At 34.0% G+C, this 21,083-nt stretch overlaps 2 protein-coding genes across 2 annotated transcripts in view; one reads left to right on the forward strand and one right to left on the reverse strand.

Annotated features, from left to right (window-relative positions):
• The window catches only part of LOC111402184 (golgin candidate 2), a 7,252-nt gene extending 4,758 nt beyond the window's left edge, over positions 1 to 2,494 (forward strand). Inside the window, exons 8-11 of the mRNA XM_023030337.1 lie at positions 388 to 513; positions 1,563 to 1,610; positions 1,724 to 2,090; positions 2,313 to 2,494. Of these exons, the coding sequence (XP_022886105.1) occupies positions 388 to 513; positions 1,563 to 1,610; positions 1,724 to 2,090; positions 2,313 to 2,374 (603 nt within the window). The 3' untranslated portion in view covers positions 2,375 to 2,494. The remainder of the gene's footprint in view (positions 1 to 387; positions 514 to 1,562; positions 1,611 to 1,723; positions 2,091 to 2,312) is intronic.
• Positions 2,495 to 2,803: 309 nt separating this feature from the next.
• Positions 2,804 to 12,095, reverse strand: LOC111400634 (histone H1-like). Its single transcript, XM_023028033.1, has 4 exons — positions 11,778 to 12,095; positions 10,813 to 11,685; positions 3,271 to 3,348; positions 2,804 to 3,174 (listed from the first exon to the last, which is right to left on the reverse strand). Exons 1-4 carry the CDS (start codon positions 12,093 to 12,095, stop codon positions 3,031 to 3,033), a joined length of 1,413 nt encoding a protein of 470 aa, XP_022883801.1. The 3' UTR covers positions 2,804 to 3,030.
• Positions 12,096 to 21,083: the final 8,988 nt, after the last annotated feature.

A 21,083-nucleotide genomic window follows, 5' to 3' on the forward strand; every position in this document is an offset into this window, starting at 1 on the left:
AATTTATTAAATTTAGCCTTTAACTAAGAATTTGAAGAGTCTCTAAGCCATAAAAATAATTCATATGAAAGTTTTATAAAAAATATCTACATGGTGAGTCGAACTGGTCAAGTCCAGCGTACAAGCATACCAATATGATGTCATGTGACTAACTGAAGAATTTCACTTGTCAATTCATATTAATTTGGTTGCACATTATTGACTCATATTCTTATATGAAAGATTTCAGTGAATTGTACAAGGTATTTGTTGCATGCATTTATCTTGTGGCTGCCCACTCATCGTTTCCTTTCCCCTGCTTCCCCATGCCCATCACTAGACTAACAATACTTCCAGCTATTTATTTAATCTGCAGTTGTCAGAAACTAATTTCCTCGACTGATGCAGACAAAGTCACTGGAAACCAACATTGAAACAGCCAAAAGGGAAATTGAGAATCCAACTGAAGTGGAAATTCAGCTCAGGCAAAGGCTTGATCAGTTGACTGACCATTTGATTCAGAAGCAAGCACAGGTTTGTTTTATATTACTTATCTTATAGTAGCAGCTGATTAGTATTTAGGAAATTTATTCTTGGCATGTTATGATCTCGTACATTTATCAAAAGAATTCTGTCATGTTTCAACTTCCAGCTAACAATAAAAGGAGACTAAAACCATCTTTGACCTTGCTTAAAATTACGTAAAAAGTGTTTTCAAACATGTTTTGATAAATTCCTTTTGCATAATTTTAAGTAAAGTTATTTATTGTGAAAATAACTCTTACTTTACTGAGAAAATAAGAAACTTATTTCCAATTGATCAATTACAGAAGTACTTATTTACTCAAAAGTATACCTTTTATGCTTAGTCAACCATGTTGAACTGAGTTTATGTCTGAACTATGCCTTTGAAAATTACATTTAGGGTCCATTTGATTGCAAAGATGGAAATTTAGGTGGAAAGAAAACGAATTTTAGGGAATTGAATTGTCTAGAACTTATTTTACTGGGAATTGTCAATTATTGTGTTTGATTGGTATAATTTTCCACGTGAAAAATGTTGAAATAAAAGTGTTTTTGGCGTTTATTTGGCTTTATTTTATATGAAAATTGTCAATTAAAGGAATAGAATTTACTGGTATTGGGAATGAAATTTGTTTCCATTGCTTTAAAAACAAAAAAACCAAAAAAACAAAAAACAAAAAAAGAAAAAATTATCTATCTTTTGGTGTTTGTTTGACTTTGTTTTATATAAAAATTGTCAATTAAAGGAAAATATTTTTTTACAATTAGGGATAGAATTTATTTCTATTGTAAAAAAAAAAAGGCACATAGTAGCCTAGAAAATCAATTCCCACCATATTGGTGGGAATTAAGTTTCAAGGAAAAGATAGAAAATGTCTAGATGGCAAGAAAAGTGGGAAAATCAATTCCATGAAAAAAAATGCTATCAAATAGCCAAAAAGTGGAAGTTGGAATTCGAATTCCATTTTCCATGGAAAATAATTGGCTATCAAACATGGCCTTAAAAATTTAACAACTGAGTTTATTGGTTGAACAAGCAACGTTTGATCTTTCATCAGGTTGAGGCACTATCCTCAGAGAAGGCAATGCTGCTTTTCAGAATCGAGGTAACTCTCTATATCAGCATTCAAATCAATATAATGATTCTGAATACTGTTGTGAATGACAACCTGAGCGTCGAATGTTTGATTTTTCTGGATGTTTGGGTTAAATGTTTTAGGCAGTTTCAAGGTTACTGGATGAAAACAAGTCGATTATGGATTCAGCTGATTTTCCGGGCACCTCTTCAAGAGAAGATCTAGAATCCGGTGTGTGGGAACACGCTAGTTCAAAGTTCAGGCCTTTATTTAAGCAGAAAATTCAATCCGGGCAGCAACAGTTGGGATTATTGATTCGACAGTTGGATTCAATCTTTTCTTCTGGTGTCGTCTTTTTAAGAAGGAACTCAACTGCTAGGATTTGGTCCGTCGTCTACTTTATATGCCTTCATCTGTGGGTATTGTACATTCTAATGTCCCATTCTGCAGTCTCAGATGATACTAAGTCTGGTGCTGTTGTTTCCCTGGAGAACATCAACAATACTGGAGGTGTCTAATTTTTTTCATGCGTTACAGATTAATTTCACCCTAATTTTGCAAGGGCTCTTTGTTACCTAATAATGTATGTATAGAAACGTCTGTGTCACCGAGAAAAGTATTGCTCATTTTGCATCTCATTACTTGTAGGTTTTGCTCAAGTGCATTATACGTGTAGGGATNGTCTGTGTCACCGAGAAAAGTATTGCTCATTTTGCATCTCATTACTTGTAGGTTTTGCTCAAGTGCATTATACGTGTAGGGATGGATCTAGCAATGAGCCAACAGAGTGGTGAAAATGGATTTCATGTGACCATCAAAATTTTCACTGAGAATGCTATCGTATTATACAAATTGATGACGCTTAAGTATATGCTGATGTTAAAATTTTTATGGAATTTTTCTTTTTTCAATAAGTAAGATTTCACTTTGGTTACTGAACTTCGTATGTGAAGCACGCATACGGTTATACCGCAGGACATTAATAATTTCGATATGTAAAAACAACTTATTCTAATACGGTACTGGTTTTCATGTCCAAGTTAGCCTTTCTATCTGCCATGTCAAATTTTTTGTTTGCATATTAGACGTGGATGGAACTTAAAACAAAAATATAACATATGCAACTAAGTTTGAACAAAAATACATGAAGATCAAGCTGAAACTTCACCGTCGGTAGGGTAAAAGTTGAGCAGAGATGTCGCTTCAATATGGGCACGTAAAAATTTAGAGAAATAAAAGATTTTAGGGAGAAAATGGTGTCATTCACAGTGCACAAGATTCTTGAAGCTACATTAGAGTTTCCTAATTGCCACACAGTACATACAGAATAGGGATATTCACATTCAATTCATGCTTAAAAGATTCATCTAAATGAAAACAAAGAAACTAATCATAGTTTTGATTTCCTCCTAAGAATCTACACTTCAATTGTCAACTAGAGCTTAATCCTCTACTGTGGTTGTTGGTTCTGAACGTTTGGGAGTGCATCAACATCCATTGTTGACAACATTTCGAGCTCAAGTAATGCAGCAACTGCAGTTTCTCCATTTAAGCATGGCTTTATCGTGTTCACAGTATGCCTGATTCTTGATTGCTGACAATAAAATTTGAAAACACACCTCCATTAGCACATCACCACCAAATCCATTAGAGAACTATACATGCGCGCTAAACAAGTTAAGTTACTCACCAGATACGCAAGTTTGCCTTTAAGATCTTGAGTGACCTCTTCGGAGTAAGGAATTTGAATTGCTGTTGCTGATGGATTCTAGCACCATACAAGCGAATGCAAATTATGAATTGGTTCAGTATTAAGATTACTGCATTTTTATTTTTTTTTGGTGAGTAACATTACTGCATATTAAACCACCTTGAATTTGAAAACAACAAAAGGTAGGAGGCAAATTGATTTTTCTGTCTATCAAGTGAAAATAGTTGCCTATTTTTAAAGCAACTCTAACCAAACTGGCAAAATAAGTACTATAATTTTTTCCAAAAAAATTGACCATAAATAATTTATTTTTTAAATTTAACTTATCAAGCTTAGCCAAACATGCTATCATCCAATATTACCCACATACCTCTGAATGCCCTAAGCATATAAATGAAACAAATAATAATAAGCATATGGAACACCAAACAATCAAGGAGGCAAAGTGTTGCAAATGTCACAGAGTTAAGTAATATTACGTTAAATATATGTTCCTGAATATTCCTCTGTCGGGTAAAGAGGTGATGGCTATTCCCGTTATATCCAAACCCAATATCCACCACCTAACCCAACCGGACTTGGCCTCACTGGGGCTGACAACCATGCCCAGATTAGAAGACCCAACCCTACCAGCCTCAAGCCACAAATACACAGCCAAACTATCCAAAATGCAGCGGCTACTACAGGAGACACTAGCGTCATTGTTGCCCAAATCTATGGAGGACACAACGGCGCACTCGCTGGCGAGGAGATGGAGGCTTCCGGCAACATCATTCCTGAAGGAAGAAGGTCAAGTATAGATCCAGGAAAGGCGAAGACGAGGTCGAACCTCCTTGATTTGGCCATCTCCCATCCATACGCGCCTGTCCGGCCAGTCTTGCAGGTCGTTCCAATGCAGATAGGACCGGCGCATCAAGAACGTGCCGATCTGCTGGCGCGCAGGTCGATGCGTGGCACCGCTGCCTGTTGTCCAGGTTCCCCACGCTACAACGAGGCCATTTCAACAGTCGATTCCATCTTTAGCTAGCTCATTTGCGCAAAATCATGGGAAACAGTCCTATGAAGCAGGTCTTATGGTCATCAGTTCTAGCTTTAGAATTAAGGCGAAAGAGTTTGTAGTGTCTGTTAAAGCCTCTGGTATTATTAAGCTATCTGAATAGGGATAGAAGATGTCGGAAGCAGTTTGCATGGGCCAGTTTGGTGCCGTTTAGATGGTGAATATGTTGGATAAGTTGAGGGGGGCCGATAAGATCATGGCTGGTTTTGCATAGAGCCGAGTGAGGCCAATGCCTCGGGCCCATCATTAGAGGGGCCTCAGATTTTAGTTTATTACATTTTTTTAATTTGGTAAATTAGATTCACTACAATTTTTTTTTATTAAAGATTTGATAAATTAGGTCCATTCCATTTATTTATAAATAAGGCCTAATAATTTTTATTTATTTTTTTTTTTTTTATCGTAGGAATTTCATTTCTAAAGTAGGTCCTAATGTAACAGATGGGGACAAGTGGAATAGGATTTCTCAAACTCATGTTGCAATGATTTCTTAATTCTACTCAACAAGATCATCACATAAGTAGTATTCGATTTATTTGTTTAAAATAAGAGACGTGTTACTTGACATGACAAAAATTAACGAAGATCCTTAAACAATGAGTAAAGTCAAGTCCTTAGCGACATATGAACTTCAAAATTTTGAGTTCTTGCTTAGAATGGTAATCTGCTACAGTTTGTTACATGCAATCAATATTTTGAGTAAATTTCTTCAAATAAAAAGCATGGATACTGATGGTACTATCCACCTCTTACAAGAAATTTTTTTCAATTTCTCGAAAATTATAAAGAAATTGAATTTGGTATTGTTATAGATAAATTGACAAAAAGGGCAAGTAAAATGGGTATTGAAGATGTATTTCGATAAAAACGTATAATTTGAATAAAGCAATTTGACAAAAGTAATAATAATGGGGTAAATCAATTGGTTGAAGAATCTTTTAAAATTGAATATTTCTTGTTTATAATTAATTAAGCTCTATCTTCTCTAAAATTCGATTTGAACAATTTATACAATATGAAAAAATATTTCAATTTTTATTAAATTTGGAAAGGTAAAAGCGTGAATTTTTTTCAATTTGTTGAAGCTTTGTATGAATTTTGAGAAACATCTAAAACACAATTGACGTTTGAATATTAATGGAGATGATTTAAGATTATGAGTTACAAGTCTTAAGGTGTTATATACTAAGTGAATCAATGAGAGCAATTGAAATGCTACAATATTTGAAGACATCTCAAACACTTATATTACTAACAAATTTTTTTTTAATCATATCTCATCTTATTTCAGATCATCTATATATCAATAAAGATCGAATTGATTAACAATATTATCAATTTAGAAAGAAATGATTGAACAGGTAGATTATTCAAATTTCAATAATATTTTTGCCTCTAAAATTGCAAGATGAATAGTATTTAACTAATCGTTTAAAACATTGTTGGCTTTGTTATTTGATTATAACATAATTTTTTTGTATAATACATTTTTATTTGTTGTTTTATAATTAAGTTTTAAATTAACAAGGTAATTATTGACTCTATAATACAATTTTGCATGCATATTAAAAATTATGGAGACCAATTTATGATGTTCGCCTTAAGCCTCGAAAATCATAGAATCGGCACCAGGTAAGATGGAGGCATTCGTTGCCAAGTTCAATAAGTCTTCTTGAGCGTTCTTGGCACAACGCTATGCAAACAATCGTGGTAGGTTTTTTATGATAGCACAGTATGGAGAGAGGCATCGGAAAGGTGCGAATGGAGAGGGGTGGGCATCGATTTCACACGTGTTTCAGGCAGTTATTGCTTCTTTTGTTACTGGAGATAAGGTTAAGCGTCGAACAGCTGAAGAAAGAAGCCGACTAAGGATTTGTGCCAGAGTCACAGCAAACCTATGGGCATCGCAAAACGCCGATCAACTGGTGTTGTTGCATAAGGAAAGGGCGGAAAATGAGAGAGATCCTAACGCCGAATTAAGGGCCCATATCCGGTCGTTGAAAGGAGAATTAGATGAACTGATCTACGTAGTGGAAAGTGGGTCTATAGTGGGTTCTAGGAAGACTTATTGCCATAAGTGTGGGGTAGGAGTGGTTGAGTTTCAAGCCAATGGAAAATATGAATGCTAAGTAGCTATCATCGATATGGGCCCAACCTAATGATAAGCAGGTGGTGGATAAGCCTAGTGGCGAGTCTCAGACGCGAACTAAAGAGGTTATTTTGTGATGGAAATAGGGTCAAGATGGAGGAAACAGATAAGGATGAAATGAACCTAATGATTGAATCATATTGAGAGACAGATCCTTCGGCTAAATTAGAGGAGCCAGGTACTAAGAATCTGGATGCGGAGATATTGGAAGCGAACAAAGTCAATTTTTGTACAACTACAAGTGCGTTGGACACAATTCCACCTGTATAGGGATCGTTGTCGAATAGTGAGCTAGAGACCAAAATTGTGTTATCAGAAAGTTTAGCTTCGAAGTGGAGAGGAAGAGTTTTTGGAAAAAAAATTATAGGGACAAAATATGGTGTTACAGAGGGGGATGGTACTCAGTCGAAAGTCATAGTTTTCATGGGATGAGTATGTGGCTGTACATTCGGCGAGGGTGGAGCGATTTTTGGAATAGATTAACTTTTGTAGTGGAGAATAATAATACCATCAGTTTTTGAGACGATTGTTGGTGTGGAGATCAACCACTAAAAGTGAAATTTCCTTCTTTGTATCGTATTGCGTTGGTGCCATCTGCCATGGTGAATGATGCCCTAGATATATATAATGGGAGCCTTAGTTAGAACATTGTCTTTGGCCGACATTCACAAGATTGAAAATTGGATGATTATGCGCTGCTTTTGACATCTTTGTACGAAGTACACATCAGGGTAGAAAAGGGTGATTGTAGCACATGGAGGTTGACACGAAATGGCATGTTTTTCCATTGGCACTTACTTTTAGATCCCTATTGGAACCTTCGAAGAGTTCATTCCCCTGGAAAATGATATGAAAATGTTAACAGCCTCCATGGGTGACATTTTTACTATGGGAGGTGGTTAGAGGAAAGGTGTTAACTGTGTGTAATTTTCGAACAAGGGGTTTTATGATACAGAGTGGTGTTATATGCGTAGGTGGGATGGGAAGACGATTGACCACTTGTTCCTTGATTGGGATACTATTCGTTTACTGGGGAACGATATTCTGGCGTCGCAACACATGGATTAGATATTGCCGAGGAGTATGGAAGACGTGTTAAAGGCATGGAAGAGAAAGTTTCGCGATAAGAATAGCAAGTTTGTGTGAAACCTTATTCCGAATTGCATCGTATGGTGTGTATGGAGAAAAAGAAACAGCAACTGTTTAATGATAAAACATGGACAACAATGCAGATTAGAGAATTGTTTTACTTAACATTGTATAATTGGTTCAATGTTGCGGCTACTAGACATATTAACGGGTTGCCCAATTTTATGTCATTCCTTCTGATTTAAATCGATAACACACTTCTTGTGTATTATGCATAGATTAATAAATACTTGATTACCTTTCAAAAAAAATGTATTACATTTTGCAGATAGTTATTCTATCCACAGCCTGTTAATCAAAATGAGGATCCTGAATTACACGAGCAATAGGTCTTACATAGTATTATTAATTACCGACCAGGATAAAAGTTTCATATGTTAAGATAGCAAAGATTTCGTTTTCAAATTAAAAATATAATCATGATGATGGTGTTATAGTAATGAAAAAGAGTATCTGGTCAAAATTAATAAATTAACTCATAGTGGAACTTCAACATAATAAACACGGTGATTATAGTTTTAAAGTTAACCAAAGTGACTCCAAAGATAATAGCAAATACGTAAGACAGTAGCACTATAACACGGCAACTCAGCCAATATTCCTAGAAGTTTTAAACCTAGCTTTGCCCTTCTATACGACGGACTTCAAAGGTCAGAAGCAACCTATTGGATGTGCTATGCAAATGTTCCAATTTAAGTTTTTTCAAGTTATAATTACCAATGTAAGAAGCATGGACATTTTCAACTGGGAAATTGGTGTGTTCCGAAACACCTAGAAACCATAACTATTCGCCAAGGGTCCTCCCTCTTATATTAATGGCAGGTTTGGCCACACTTAAGTTCATCTATAAGGTTACTTGAAAGTAATAATTAGGGTTTAAATAAGGAAAGAAGTTACTTATTTTGCTTCAAATTTAAATCATAGTTACTTAAAAGTAAGAAAAATGTAATATGTTTGAAATAAAAAGATGAGGTCACTTTTATTTACCAAAGAAAACATGCTCTAAGTAGATTATTTCAGAACAGCAAACTTAATCTCAGACACATGTCAAAAACAACATCCAAAACAAGAGCTATCAATCACTTCTAAAGTAATGAGATTTGGAAACCATGCTCTAAAACACTAATACAGTGCAGAAACTAATAGTATGTAATCATTTCAAAACTTGAAAGTTAACTAGATGAAGTGTATTACACATATGGCCGAAAGTACTTGTGGCCATACCATGTATCGAACATTCTCATAATCAAGTCTAGTCCATTATTTCATAAGAGCAATCTAAATTTAGAGGATTTTTGTCTATAGAAACAAAAAACTTCATTCAAACGAATAAGATTTTAGTGTATATCCTCGATTGGTAACTTCAAGTGGCTAAATATTAGACATGTTATTGGTATTTAACCATGATTATTTGAAGATGATTACACAAAAGAACATGATAAAACAGATAAATTACGGTCCAGAGGATCAAGAAAACTCAAGTCTAAAACAAATATGAGAAATACTAAAGAGAATATACAAAAAGTAAATAAATAAAATAAATGTTCAAAAGTAAAAGGCATTAAAATTTTGCTTCAATGCAACCAAAAAAGGCCAAAAACATGTTCGGAACAATCTTTAACTAGTACAGTTTTCATTAGAGTATCTTCTCAGGTTGGGGTAAAACTTTAAACTTACATTCCATGTCGGTGCAATAGATCATTCAATTCTCAAGATTGTGAGTTCCATGACTGAAATGACTTTATTTAAACTAAAAGATCGTACCCATATTACATCCAATGCTTCCTATCTTGTGAGACCAACTATCCACAGAATTATAACATAAAGAAAAAATATATATAAATAAAAACCACAATTAAGTACTGTTTTGTTTGCATATAGATATTTGCAATGATTTACTATTAATAATCCAGGAAAAATGGTTTGACGTTCTCACACAGCTAGATATTGTGGAAGATGGGCATAGACAAGTTCAATTAATGAACCCTATGAGATAATAGCTAATAAGAAAAGTATGAATTTGAAATCTCCATGATATGTGTAGATTGTTAATTTTAAGTAGGGCTTGAGCAATGTCAGTAACATAGATGAGAGAGAAATTTTGAAGGGATTGACGATAAAGCAGAAACAGAGGCATTAGATGTTTGTGATTCAGCCATTGAAATAAACTCAATGGAGTCTATTAAGCTTTGATACCATGCAAAGAAGACGTGCTTGGAGAAAAGATAAGAATTGCTACAATCATATTGACGTGAATTACAAATTGACTGTTAGCTAAACTAATCAATAAAATGCCAAGAATATTGGAAAAAATTAAACATTGCAAAAGAAATCTGAAAATTAAGAACTTAATCACTGCACATCATTATCAGGTGGAGCCAAAGGCAGTATATAGTATAAAATTGGAATGCAAATGCAAATGATGATTACAAAAGAACCCCTGATTTTTATATAGAAATAATTTACCAAAACATAGCTGACTCTAGATAAGTATGGGACATTCTTTGTTGATTTGACTGGCTGATCAAAAGGTAGTGTGAGTTGTTACACAAATTTATATACCTATCATTATCTCTTAATCTTTTTTCTTGGCATATTCATCTTCTTTTTCAATATTTTCCAGCTTCATTTACATTAATTAAGGGAACACTAAGTATGCTATTTTGTCAAACATCCATAGTACAACATGGATAATATTCATTCCTACTCTTCATTATTTTCTAGAACCGGAAGCAAATGTAGGTAATTATATTCTAAAATACACCAAAACTAACTTTGAGTCAAAATGATAAAATATGGGTGAAGAACTTCCAATATGCCACCAGTCAACCACCAAGCATAATGACAGCCATAGTATTGATATTTAGAATTCGATAATATACTGAAATTGGTGCAACGTGCATCCTCTTTTTACCATTAGGTAATCTAATAGTAAAATCTTTAAACACAAGTTTCATTGTTTTTCTTCTTTAAGTTGAGCATTTCTTTTATGTAAAAAATTAAACTCATAAGTCCTGTCCCCACTATTTAGAAGCTAAAACCTCTGTTCTATGAAAATAAAATCCTATCTATTAGCTGTGTGAAAGATATAACAAATTATAATGTAATTCAAACAGTTTATGCAACACTCCCTACACACAATCAAGCAGCGAACATGAATTTTTACCTTTCTGGGCCGGCCCACAGGTTTTCCAGATGGCCTCCTGGGCTTCTTAGGCTCCCGGGTAGGCGGTTTTCTTGGCTTTGTCGTTTCACCACCAGCCTTTGGTGGTCGCCCACGCCGCTTCGCCAGAGAGACTCCATCAGCAGCCACCGGCAATGTACCACCAGAAGGAAGCCCAACTGCAACAGGATCTAACATTCCGACAGCAGGAGCAGGTGGAGCTACACCTGCCAACACATCCTTAGACTTTGGCGGCCTGCCTCGTGGCCTCCCAGACCCCTTTCTCCCTGCAGCTGAACTTGTATAAGGCCTCCCCACACTACTTGGCTGAGCCCCAACAACCTTCGGACGACCACCCCGCCCCCTCCTCGGCACACCAGGGTTAGCCCCATCTTGCTTTGGTGGACGACCGCGACCTCTTTTTGCCCCAACTCCAGCAGCAGGAGCAGCCCCATTAACGGGTCCAACAGAAACGTAAACAGCCCCCGGCCCAACCGCCATATTCGGTGGGTTCAGCGGAGCATTGGTCATGGAATTTTGGCCCACGGGAACAAAAACAGGTATAGCATTTTGAACGTTATCGGGCTTAGGTTTAGGAGGGCGACCAGGCCGTCTTTTGGACGCAACAGAATTGAGATCAAAAGGGACAGTAACAGCTCCGTTGCCAGCCACAGGCACAGGAGCAGATCTCGGAAGCGTGTAAGAGTGCTTGACCATGACAATCTGACCATTGTTTTTCAACTGATTCAGATTCTGAGTCAACAACGTCGAGTGAGTTGGGGGCAGGTTCGTGTACTGAGTTTCTATAAACTTAGCTATAGCCCTTTTACTCGACCCGTTCTTCTCCTTCAAACCCGCTATCGCCGCCGTTATCATCTGCCCAAAATTAAAAATAAAAAATCACAAAATAAACTTCCACAAAATGGAAAAATAACTTATGGATTTTCTTAGTTTACACTTCACAGTACCTCGGTATAGGGTGGGTGGTCACGGGAGGCGGCATGAACTACATCGGCAGCGGCCGTAGGTTCAGGTTCGATGGCAGCCTGTAGTTGAACTGTTGACAGATCCATGCATATAGATACAGATATATCTGTATATATGTGTGTGGAGAGGGAGAGGGATAGGGGTTTGGTGCAGAGAAGCACCTTGGGATTGGGATGAAAATGGCAGGGATGGCGTGGGGATCGTTGAAGAACGGTTGTGCAGTACAGTGTATGTTTGGGAGCTTGATAAGTCGCTTTTTGTCTGCACTTATCATTGGTTGAAATTTTGATGATTTGCATTATTAAGGAGTTCATAAATTACTTTATTATTTTTCAATACCCTGTTTGACAAATATTAAAAAAACTTTTTTTTGGGAACAATAACTTTTGAACTAATGATTTTATGAAAAATGTATGATTAAAAAAAATTTAGCTTACATACAAAATATTATTATGAGGTGTGATTGAAAATGAGTTTGAGTAAAAAAGATGCTGTAAAAATATTTGTCAAACAAGGGCTTAAAGTTAATAAGTAAATTATTTTTCATTGTTTCGTCTAATTTATTGGAAAATAATATGTTTGTATTTGAACATATAAGTATTTAGGCACAAGTGTTGATACGGTGAGGGTGAAGTGATAATATGTTGAAAATTGTGTTGACATCCGAATAACATGAAAACAGTAACAAATGATAAGATGTCGTTTGCTTCAATACCCAAGGCCCTGTTCCATAGTGATTATGAGAATTGATTTTTTAATTGTTAGAGAGAAAAGTGGTCCCACCTATGAGAGAATAAGTAAAAAATAATGGTTGGAATAATAAAAAAAATGTCAAAATTTGATTTTTTTGGGTGAAAATTGCTATCAAACGAGGGCCAAAATTTGGTGATTTTGAGACATAACAGTCACGACAACGATGACATTTCCCAGTGATGCCAATACAATGATGAAGAGATAACTTGATAACATTGTAGTAATGAGTAACATGATGGCGAGTATGATGTCGAATTATAATTTTCATGGGTAGTTGAAGGTTGTAATAGTGTAAGTTACCATTTGACACAATTCAAGATTTTCAATAATTAATATTGAAATGGTTTTATATAAATTATTATGGATTGATTTTTTTTTTTTTTCAAGTTTTGAGTATAGAGTGGAGATCTTCTTGTGATTATGCAAAAAATCAAGGGTAGGGTTTTGACCCGGTTAAAGGAATTATCAAAGGAAATTCAACAATAGCTGTCTTAACGTCGTAAAATAGATAGAAGACGATTGAAATATGGATCAATTATATATTGTCCTCTGATATGAGGCCAAAATTTCCTAAGATACTACATAAATGTATTAGTTACCAAACGCTAACTCAAAAGCTCGGACTTCTGCTTCTCTTCTTCTACTTGTCAAAAGCATAAGCAAAAGCTATCCCAAACGGGCCCTTAATGTAGCTATGACTTGATATATTTGATGTTAGGACATTGTTGTACAGTTAAAATAATAATAATTGATGTCATTTTCAATACATTTAAGTCAATATGTGTAATGTGAATACAACCTTTAATTATGAATAATTCTGGTGTTAACCAAATTGGGGTTGTAGAAGAATTGAATGGACTACGACAGTGTTAAGTTGGGAGACGATAGAGTGAAGTGATGTATATATTAGGTGAAGAGATATTAACACTCTCAATGTGTTTTCTTACTACATTCTATATTTAATATTATTAGTTCATGAACATACTCAATCACCTGTATTGTTGTTATGAAGAATAGTTTAAGGAATACAGTGAAGAGACTTAGGTCCTGCTCTCTTTAATGTTTTCAGGTCATTTTCAATTTTAGATTTTTCAAAATGGTAAAAACGCATTCTCTTTTCCATCATCGAAAAAAGAATTTTTGAAAACAATAAAAAAAAAAAAATATTTGTGAATGAGGCAAAACACGGGAAATGCCTCTTCTTCTATTTCTCCCAACCTATATGCATAGGCAAAATGAAAACTTGGTCCCTTCCTCTTCTTTCTTTTTCCTATTCCTCTTCTTCAATCTCTCCGTCTGCTGCTATTTTATTCCACTTTGCTCATTGCTGCTTCAGTTTCAGAATTAGAGGGAGAAACATAGAGCGAAAGAGAAGCTTCTCAATGGCTACGGCGGTACAATGCGCCGCTTCATCTTTACTATTGTTAATTGAATCCTCTCAGAAACCCTTTTCGTCTTCTTTGAAGAAGTCCCCATTTCTCGGATTCTCACTTGACCCTACATTCAAGCCGTCAATTTCCGTTCTTAGAGCCCATCGAACTACCAAAATTTCTTGTCAAGATAAAACCGTTCGCTCCCCGTCGACCAGCGTTGGATGTTTGAAGACACTGGATTCAATGGTTCGGTAAGAAATATCCCCAATATTGTTTTTATTTTAGCTATCAGTTCGTATTCTGCTTTCATTTGTATTGAGTGACTTTGCATTTTTGGTTGAGAATGTTTATTTTTAGTTTTCTTTTCTGGGTTGTTTGTTAAAGTTTCAATATTAGAATTTTATTATCTTCTTGATGTTAGTTTCTATTTGCTGTTGCAGGGGGTGGGAAGTTGTCATTTTGTGATTATTGTAAAAATAATAAACATGATTGTTATTGGAAGTTGCAGACTTGCAGAGGTTTTGGAATTTATGATCTAGTAAATGGATAAAAGTATAAGTCAATTTGGAACTTTCTATGAAGTGCTGGAACTGTTGAACTTTCTATGAAGCTTGATGTGGCTATTTATACTACTGACGTTCGAGTTCCTTGTATCCTGGTTTTGTAAATTGGGCAGAGTGGATGAAGCTTGCAGTACATGGGATAAGATATATAACAAAATTGATAGATAGCAACAATGCTGCGAAAACCCCCAAGAGAAAAAGGATTTTGGGCATAAATTCGTGCAATTTGAGCTCCATTCCGGGGAAATGCAGAGGTGTTCATCAACGTGAAGTGGGGCAAATGGGCTGCAGAAATTCGTGGTCCATATAAAGGAAGAAGGATTTGGTCGGGTACTTATGATACCGCTGAAGAAGCATTGAAAGCATATGAAATGAAAAAACTGGAATTTGAGTCTTTGGCTAAGGCTAATAGCGTGGAGTCTTCAGAGAAAAGTTCAGATTGTAATGGCAGAAATAAATGGTACCATGATTGTTTTCAATCTGGTTAGTGAGCATAATCAAAATCATGGTGTCATTTGTCTCTCTAATGATTCAAGTGGAACCCAGGCTTCACAGACGTCTCCATCTTCAGTTCTAGAAGTGGATTCTTTGACTTCAGCTTCTGCTTTCAGTTGCAAGTGTGATGATAATTAGAAGATCCATAATGTTAATGCTTCTAAGCAGAACGAGGCTAATTGGGGATCAACAGACAGATTCGTCGCTACTGCAATTTGTAGAAGAAATGGACTTAGATTTGGAACTTGAATCGCTACCAGTTGGAGGTGACTTCGGGATACCAGTTGATGATGACTTTCTCAATGGTTTTCAAGATCTTCTAATTTGTGGGTTGGAAGATTGTAATCAACCTCCATTGCCCGATTTTGACTTCAATTTCAACTGTGGTAGGGTGGATGAAGTACCAACTTACTCAACATAGATTTGCTTGCAAATTTGGCCACTTATCCATACTTCTGTTTAATTAGCGTAATATGTTGATCTCTACGTAAAAAATAATGAATAATTGACCTGTAAAAACATGCTTTTAATTCATATGATTTTTACAAAACAACAATAACATAAGATGTGTGTATTGATTGCACCAAAAAGAAGACGAATTGGATGACCAATAAAGCATTTAACCCGTCACGTTTCTATCTTGTCAGTTTAGTTAAAAGTTTACTCTTGCTTGATAGTTTGTTTTATTTTTACTGCTACATAATTCTATGTACAAGTCTATCAAAAAACGTTCATATTTTTAAAGAATTTGTAGGACGATACTTGATATTGTGAGACATAATTTACACGGGGTAATTTTTAGAAAGGCTCGAAAATTGTTCCTTTTTTCCACAATGGCCTCTTTTATTAAAAATACTATTTTGCCCTTACTATAGTTATTTGCAAGATGTATCTTATATCTTTAAGGATTTATCAATCAGGACATATATCTATATTTTTCAACCTTTCAAAAACCTTTAAATATTCTTTGTATCTTGATAGTTCTTCAAAGATTATGGGTTGACCTTTCTTGGTTATATATCCTCGAACTAATCCTTCTGAAATTTCTTCTTATATATTTTTATGTTTGGTTATAATATCTTCTACCTTTCTTATCTCTCTACTAGTTCTTACAGAATCAAATCTTATATTATTTCTACAATTATAATCTATATCTCTATATATTTCTTCAATTTTTTCTTTACCAACAGAAAATATATTTTCAGATGTTTCATCTAATTTTAATAAAAATGAAATATCTTTTTCATCTAAAAATAAAATAAGATTATTATCATCATTAGTAGTGGAAGTGGATGTTTGTGAATTGTTCATCAGAATTATTAAAGCATAAGCATGTAAAAACAAGTAGATAACTTCCAGTAATCAAGTGGAAGTAAACAGGCTTTCCCTCCAATATGCTCTTATAGATGTTTTGCATGTACTTAATCAATTTTCTGAATCAAGTAAAGGTTTAAAATGTTTTTGAATTCATTTGGGTCCACAACTGCTTCCGCAAAAGGTTTTTCAATTAAGGTTGCATTTCTCATTCTAGAGAACTAGCCGTGTTTCCATAGATGCTATCTCACAGTATCCAGAGTCTTTGTTTTCACCTCTATCCAAACTCTTTTCAGAATCAAGTTCCTATTTGGAACGAAATTTTAAAAGATAACTCACACACAAGGTGCTACAATTTTGTTAGAAAATTGCTTTTTTTCCCCTAAACCATTCTTCAAAGACGGGTACTTTGGCATGGCTAACATCCATTCAAAATCAATATTTTTAAAATCTTTTAAAATCTCTATCTGTACTGCCGAGGAATCATGAGAAACTTAACGAAATCCTTTTATGAAAGTTTTGTTGAACATAACAAACTTTACTTTAATATTCATTAACTGAAATTGTACATGCTTACAAACTATATTTACATACATTTGGTACTTACCTTATGAAGTTTAGAACTCCATAAGTGATTACCTTATTACACGCTTTACTATCTTCAAGCTATCTAATATTTTTCTGAATACAAGTGGTGTATACAGATTACAAAAGATATATCTCTAAGATGTGTTTCCTTCAAGTGTTTAAGAGATAAGTTATTTCGAGATATCTTCCTTCTTCCTCCTTGCCTCCTTTTATAGAAGCCTTTGGAAATCTTATCTTGACAGATGTTTTCCACCTTTCTTTGTTGGGTAGTCAAGCCATCTTATCTTCACTGAATTTTTCATTATTTTCTTGCAAAATGGATCTCTCCTTTTGAAATTATATACCTTATCTTTTGAGTTTGTCTGCCACTTGTGACGATTGGTGGGGAGTAGTCACTGTTATGGAGACTTTTCTTGCAATATCTTCTGTCTTTTAGTAGCCACAGTTTTTCTTTAATAAATTTCTTTATTAGAGTGGTGATAAAGGCTACTTTTGTCACCATCACTTTTCCATTTTCAAATCAAAGAATTCTGCAGGGAATTCTTCATCATTAAGGGATGATTGACTCATATCTTCAACCATACGGTATTCACAATGGTGATCACTGTAGTTCCAAAATAATTCGCATAATTCTTAGGCCATATCTTCTGATCCATGCACTTGGTTGGAAATAATTGCAGATAATAAATGGTCGAGATAACAAATATCTTCTTCCTTGGTAGCCATCCTTGCATTGGAATAGATAATATGATCTTCAGATGGATAAATCCATATTTTTTCTTTCTCAGTAATTATCTGAGTTACATGTTCAAATATCTCTTTGTACCCTTTTGCTCTTTTGTATGGCGTCATATTTAGAATATCTTGGTAACCATTTTTAACAACTTTTTGATTGGTTGGTAAAAAATGTTGATTTATAAGTCCCATTTTTATCACATGGAACGATGGATGCATATATTCAAGAACGAGATCTCATTCCATGGTTGTTGAATGGAATCTGATATATATATTTGTTGTCTTGACGACTTCAGTATATCTTTTAACAGCTTTCCTGATATTGGCTGGAAGCTGAGCTATCTCTTTGAGATCTTTGTTAGGATATATACAAAGTATATTTCTTATCTCAAAACAATTTCGAACCCAGTTGGCTGGTGCTCCTGGATAAAAATTTATCTTGTTGTATTTTGAATAGTGGAGAGTCTTCATCCACTTTCCAATCTCCAGATACCAATCTGATAAAATATTGAAAATAACAATAAAGAGTGTTACTTCTTCATGGTTATCTTTTCTGGGAATTTTTGTTTCATGGCATATTTTGACAATATCTTTTGGATCTATCCTTTCAATAGAAAGTTTAGATTGAGTTTGGCTCTGTGAAGAGCTATCTTCTCTTTTGATATATTGAGTATCTTTATTACCAGTAATAGGTTCAAATTTTCCCTGTGAAGGGGTTCCTATTACCTTCTTTTTTTCCTTTTATCCTCGAGGAGAGCGCTAGTATTCACAAGTCCTTGCGAAAGGATACTAGACTTGGTACAAGTAACTTCTGCCTCAAGGGCTATTTTTTTGCCTCGAAGGCTATCTTGGATATTTTGAATTTGTGTTTCCAAATAGGAAACTTTTATCTCAAATATCTGGACTTTCGTCCTTAGTTGTTCTAGCTCCATCCCTGCTAAGGTAATTAGGAAGAAAGTTAGTTTTACCTTTTATATATTCAATATCAAATTTGAAATATGAAAACCAAATTTGTATCCTAATGATATATCTATTTGTAATAGATGGATCGACATTATTTTTTAAAAAGGCTTTAACTTGAGTATTATCAGTTCTAGTCAAGAACTTCTTTGGTAATAAATAATTTTCATAATTTTGAACTCCTCTTTTAACAGCAATGAGTTCTTTTCTATTCGTCTCATATCTTGTTTCAACTTCTTTGAATGTTTCTGATATATAACCTGCAAGTATCTCAAAATAAAAACAATTTTTTTCACATTTATATTCTTTATGATTCTTTTTTACCTTTAACACTGCTCCCCAGTAATAATCTGAAGTATCAGTTTCAAAGATAAAGAAATTTTCTTCTTGTGGTATTACAAGTTTGGGCAATACTTTTAACTCTTCTTTTACTCTCCCTATATTTTCACAATCTTGTTCTTCCCAATACCACATTATATTTTTTCTTAATTTTGGAAGAAAATAATTTTTCAATTCGGCACAATTTTCAATGAATCTTTCGGTATAATTTAATATACCAAGGAAGTTTTGTAATTATTTTTTATCTTTGATTTTTTAGAAAATTCTTAAAGCTTTTCTCCAATATGAGATTGCAATTGCAATTCTCCTTCTTTTATAAATAATCCTAAAAATTCTATCTCTATTCTAGCTATCTCAACTTTCTTCTGAGAAAGTGTAATACCATGTTTTTTCATAATATAACAAAATATCTCAGGATGTTCAATATGTTCATCAATATTATTTGAATGAATAAGTAAATCATCTACAAATGCAATACAGAAATGAGTAATTGGTTTGATTACCCCATCCATCCTTCTTTGGAATATCTGTGGTGTATTTTTCAACCCAAATGGCATTACATTCCATTCGTATTGTCCTAAAGGATTGGGGGTACTAAATGCAGTTATTGGTTTACTTTCTTATGTAAGCATGATTTGCCAAAACCCTAACTTACAGTCAAATTTTGAAAATATCTTTTTGTTCTGTACTTGTTTAATAAGGGTGTCCTTATTTGGCAAGTAGTATCCATCAAATTTATTAACTTCATTTAATTTTTTGTAATTTATAACCATTGTGGCTTTTCCTTTTTTTATCTCACTATGTTTTCTAACCATAAAGGCTGGACTGCTATGTGGACTTTTACTAGGCCTAATTAACTTGGCTTCTAGCAATTCTTTTATCTGATCTTTAAATTCCTTTTGATTATCAACACTATATTTCATGGGTTTGACTCTAACAATAGTGCCTGGATTAGTTAATTCTATTTTTACTTTTACTTTGTCTGTATTCCATTTTTCTAATGGATTTTCAGAATATGTTTCAGAAATTTATTTTTTTAATTTTTCAATCCTATTTTCTGTTGTCATTTTTAAAACTGTAACTGGTTTAAATTTTTCTGTACTCCAACATCCACCACGCTGGGTTGAGGAACTCTGATGATTTATATCTGTATATGCTATTGTAACAGCTTTATTTATTTTTTGTGTAAATATTTTATGTGCACAAGGTGTTGTGAACATATACTTATCAATATATTGTGTAAATGGTGCATAATTTAATTGGAAATTTTGTCCTAATAAAATATCACATCCAATTGTGGTTGACATGTATATTGTATCAACAAATACTTCTCTAAAGGAAATTAGAAAAGGTACTTGCGTAGCATATTTACTGTATATTATCTTATTTTCACCTGCTGCTGTAGCAGTGACTATCTTCTTAGAATTGTATATCCAGTATTCAGATGGTAGTACATTTGGTAAGTATAAGCTTATTGTACTTCCTGTATCTAAATAAGTATGAAATTTAATTCTACAATAACTTTTTATATTAAGTGTAATTTCAATATATGGATTCATGGGATTAGTACTTATTACTCTTTCCATGATAACAATGATTTCATATTTTTATCTATTCTTGATATGATAATTGGGTTATCATCAACTGTTATCTTTAAATATCCTTGGCAGATTTTATAATGACTATATTTCTCAAGAAAGTTCATTCCTAATAGAATAGGTGAACGATCTACTCCATATAATTCATCTTTATATAGAGTTATTTTTTTAGTATATTCTTTCTGATCTCTCCTGTAAGTATAAGAGGGAACTTAACATATTTTCTTATTTCAAGATTATTTCCTAAATAATCCTTAAATATATATGGTTCTGGTATTTCAAAGTCTATTAAATGACTAACAAATTTAGCATTTACATGGCTTTTATCTGCTTCAGTATCTATGAGGACAAGAAGATTATTCTTATATCCTTCTTGATTTACATATCTTGTCTTAATGTAATATTGCGAACTTGATGGTTCAGCAATACTTAAATTCTTAAGTCTGCTTATCCTAGAGTCTTGTCTAGAGGGAAATCTTGCAATAAGATTATCACCTTCTAAGCTAACACTATTTCTTCTTATTAATTTCTTTAGCTTGTTTATGGAAATCAAACATTATTTGTTCTGG

This window comes from Olea europaea, chromosome 10 (assembly GCF_002742605.1).
Source record: "Olea europaea var. sylvestris chromosome 10, O_europaea_v1, whole genome shotgun sequence".
Classification (NCBI taxonomy): Eukaryota; Viridiplantae; Streptophyta; class Magnoliopsida; order Lamiales; family Oleaceae; genus Olea; species Olea europaea.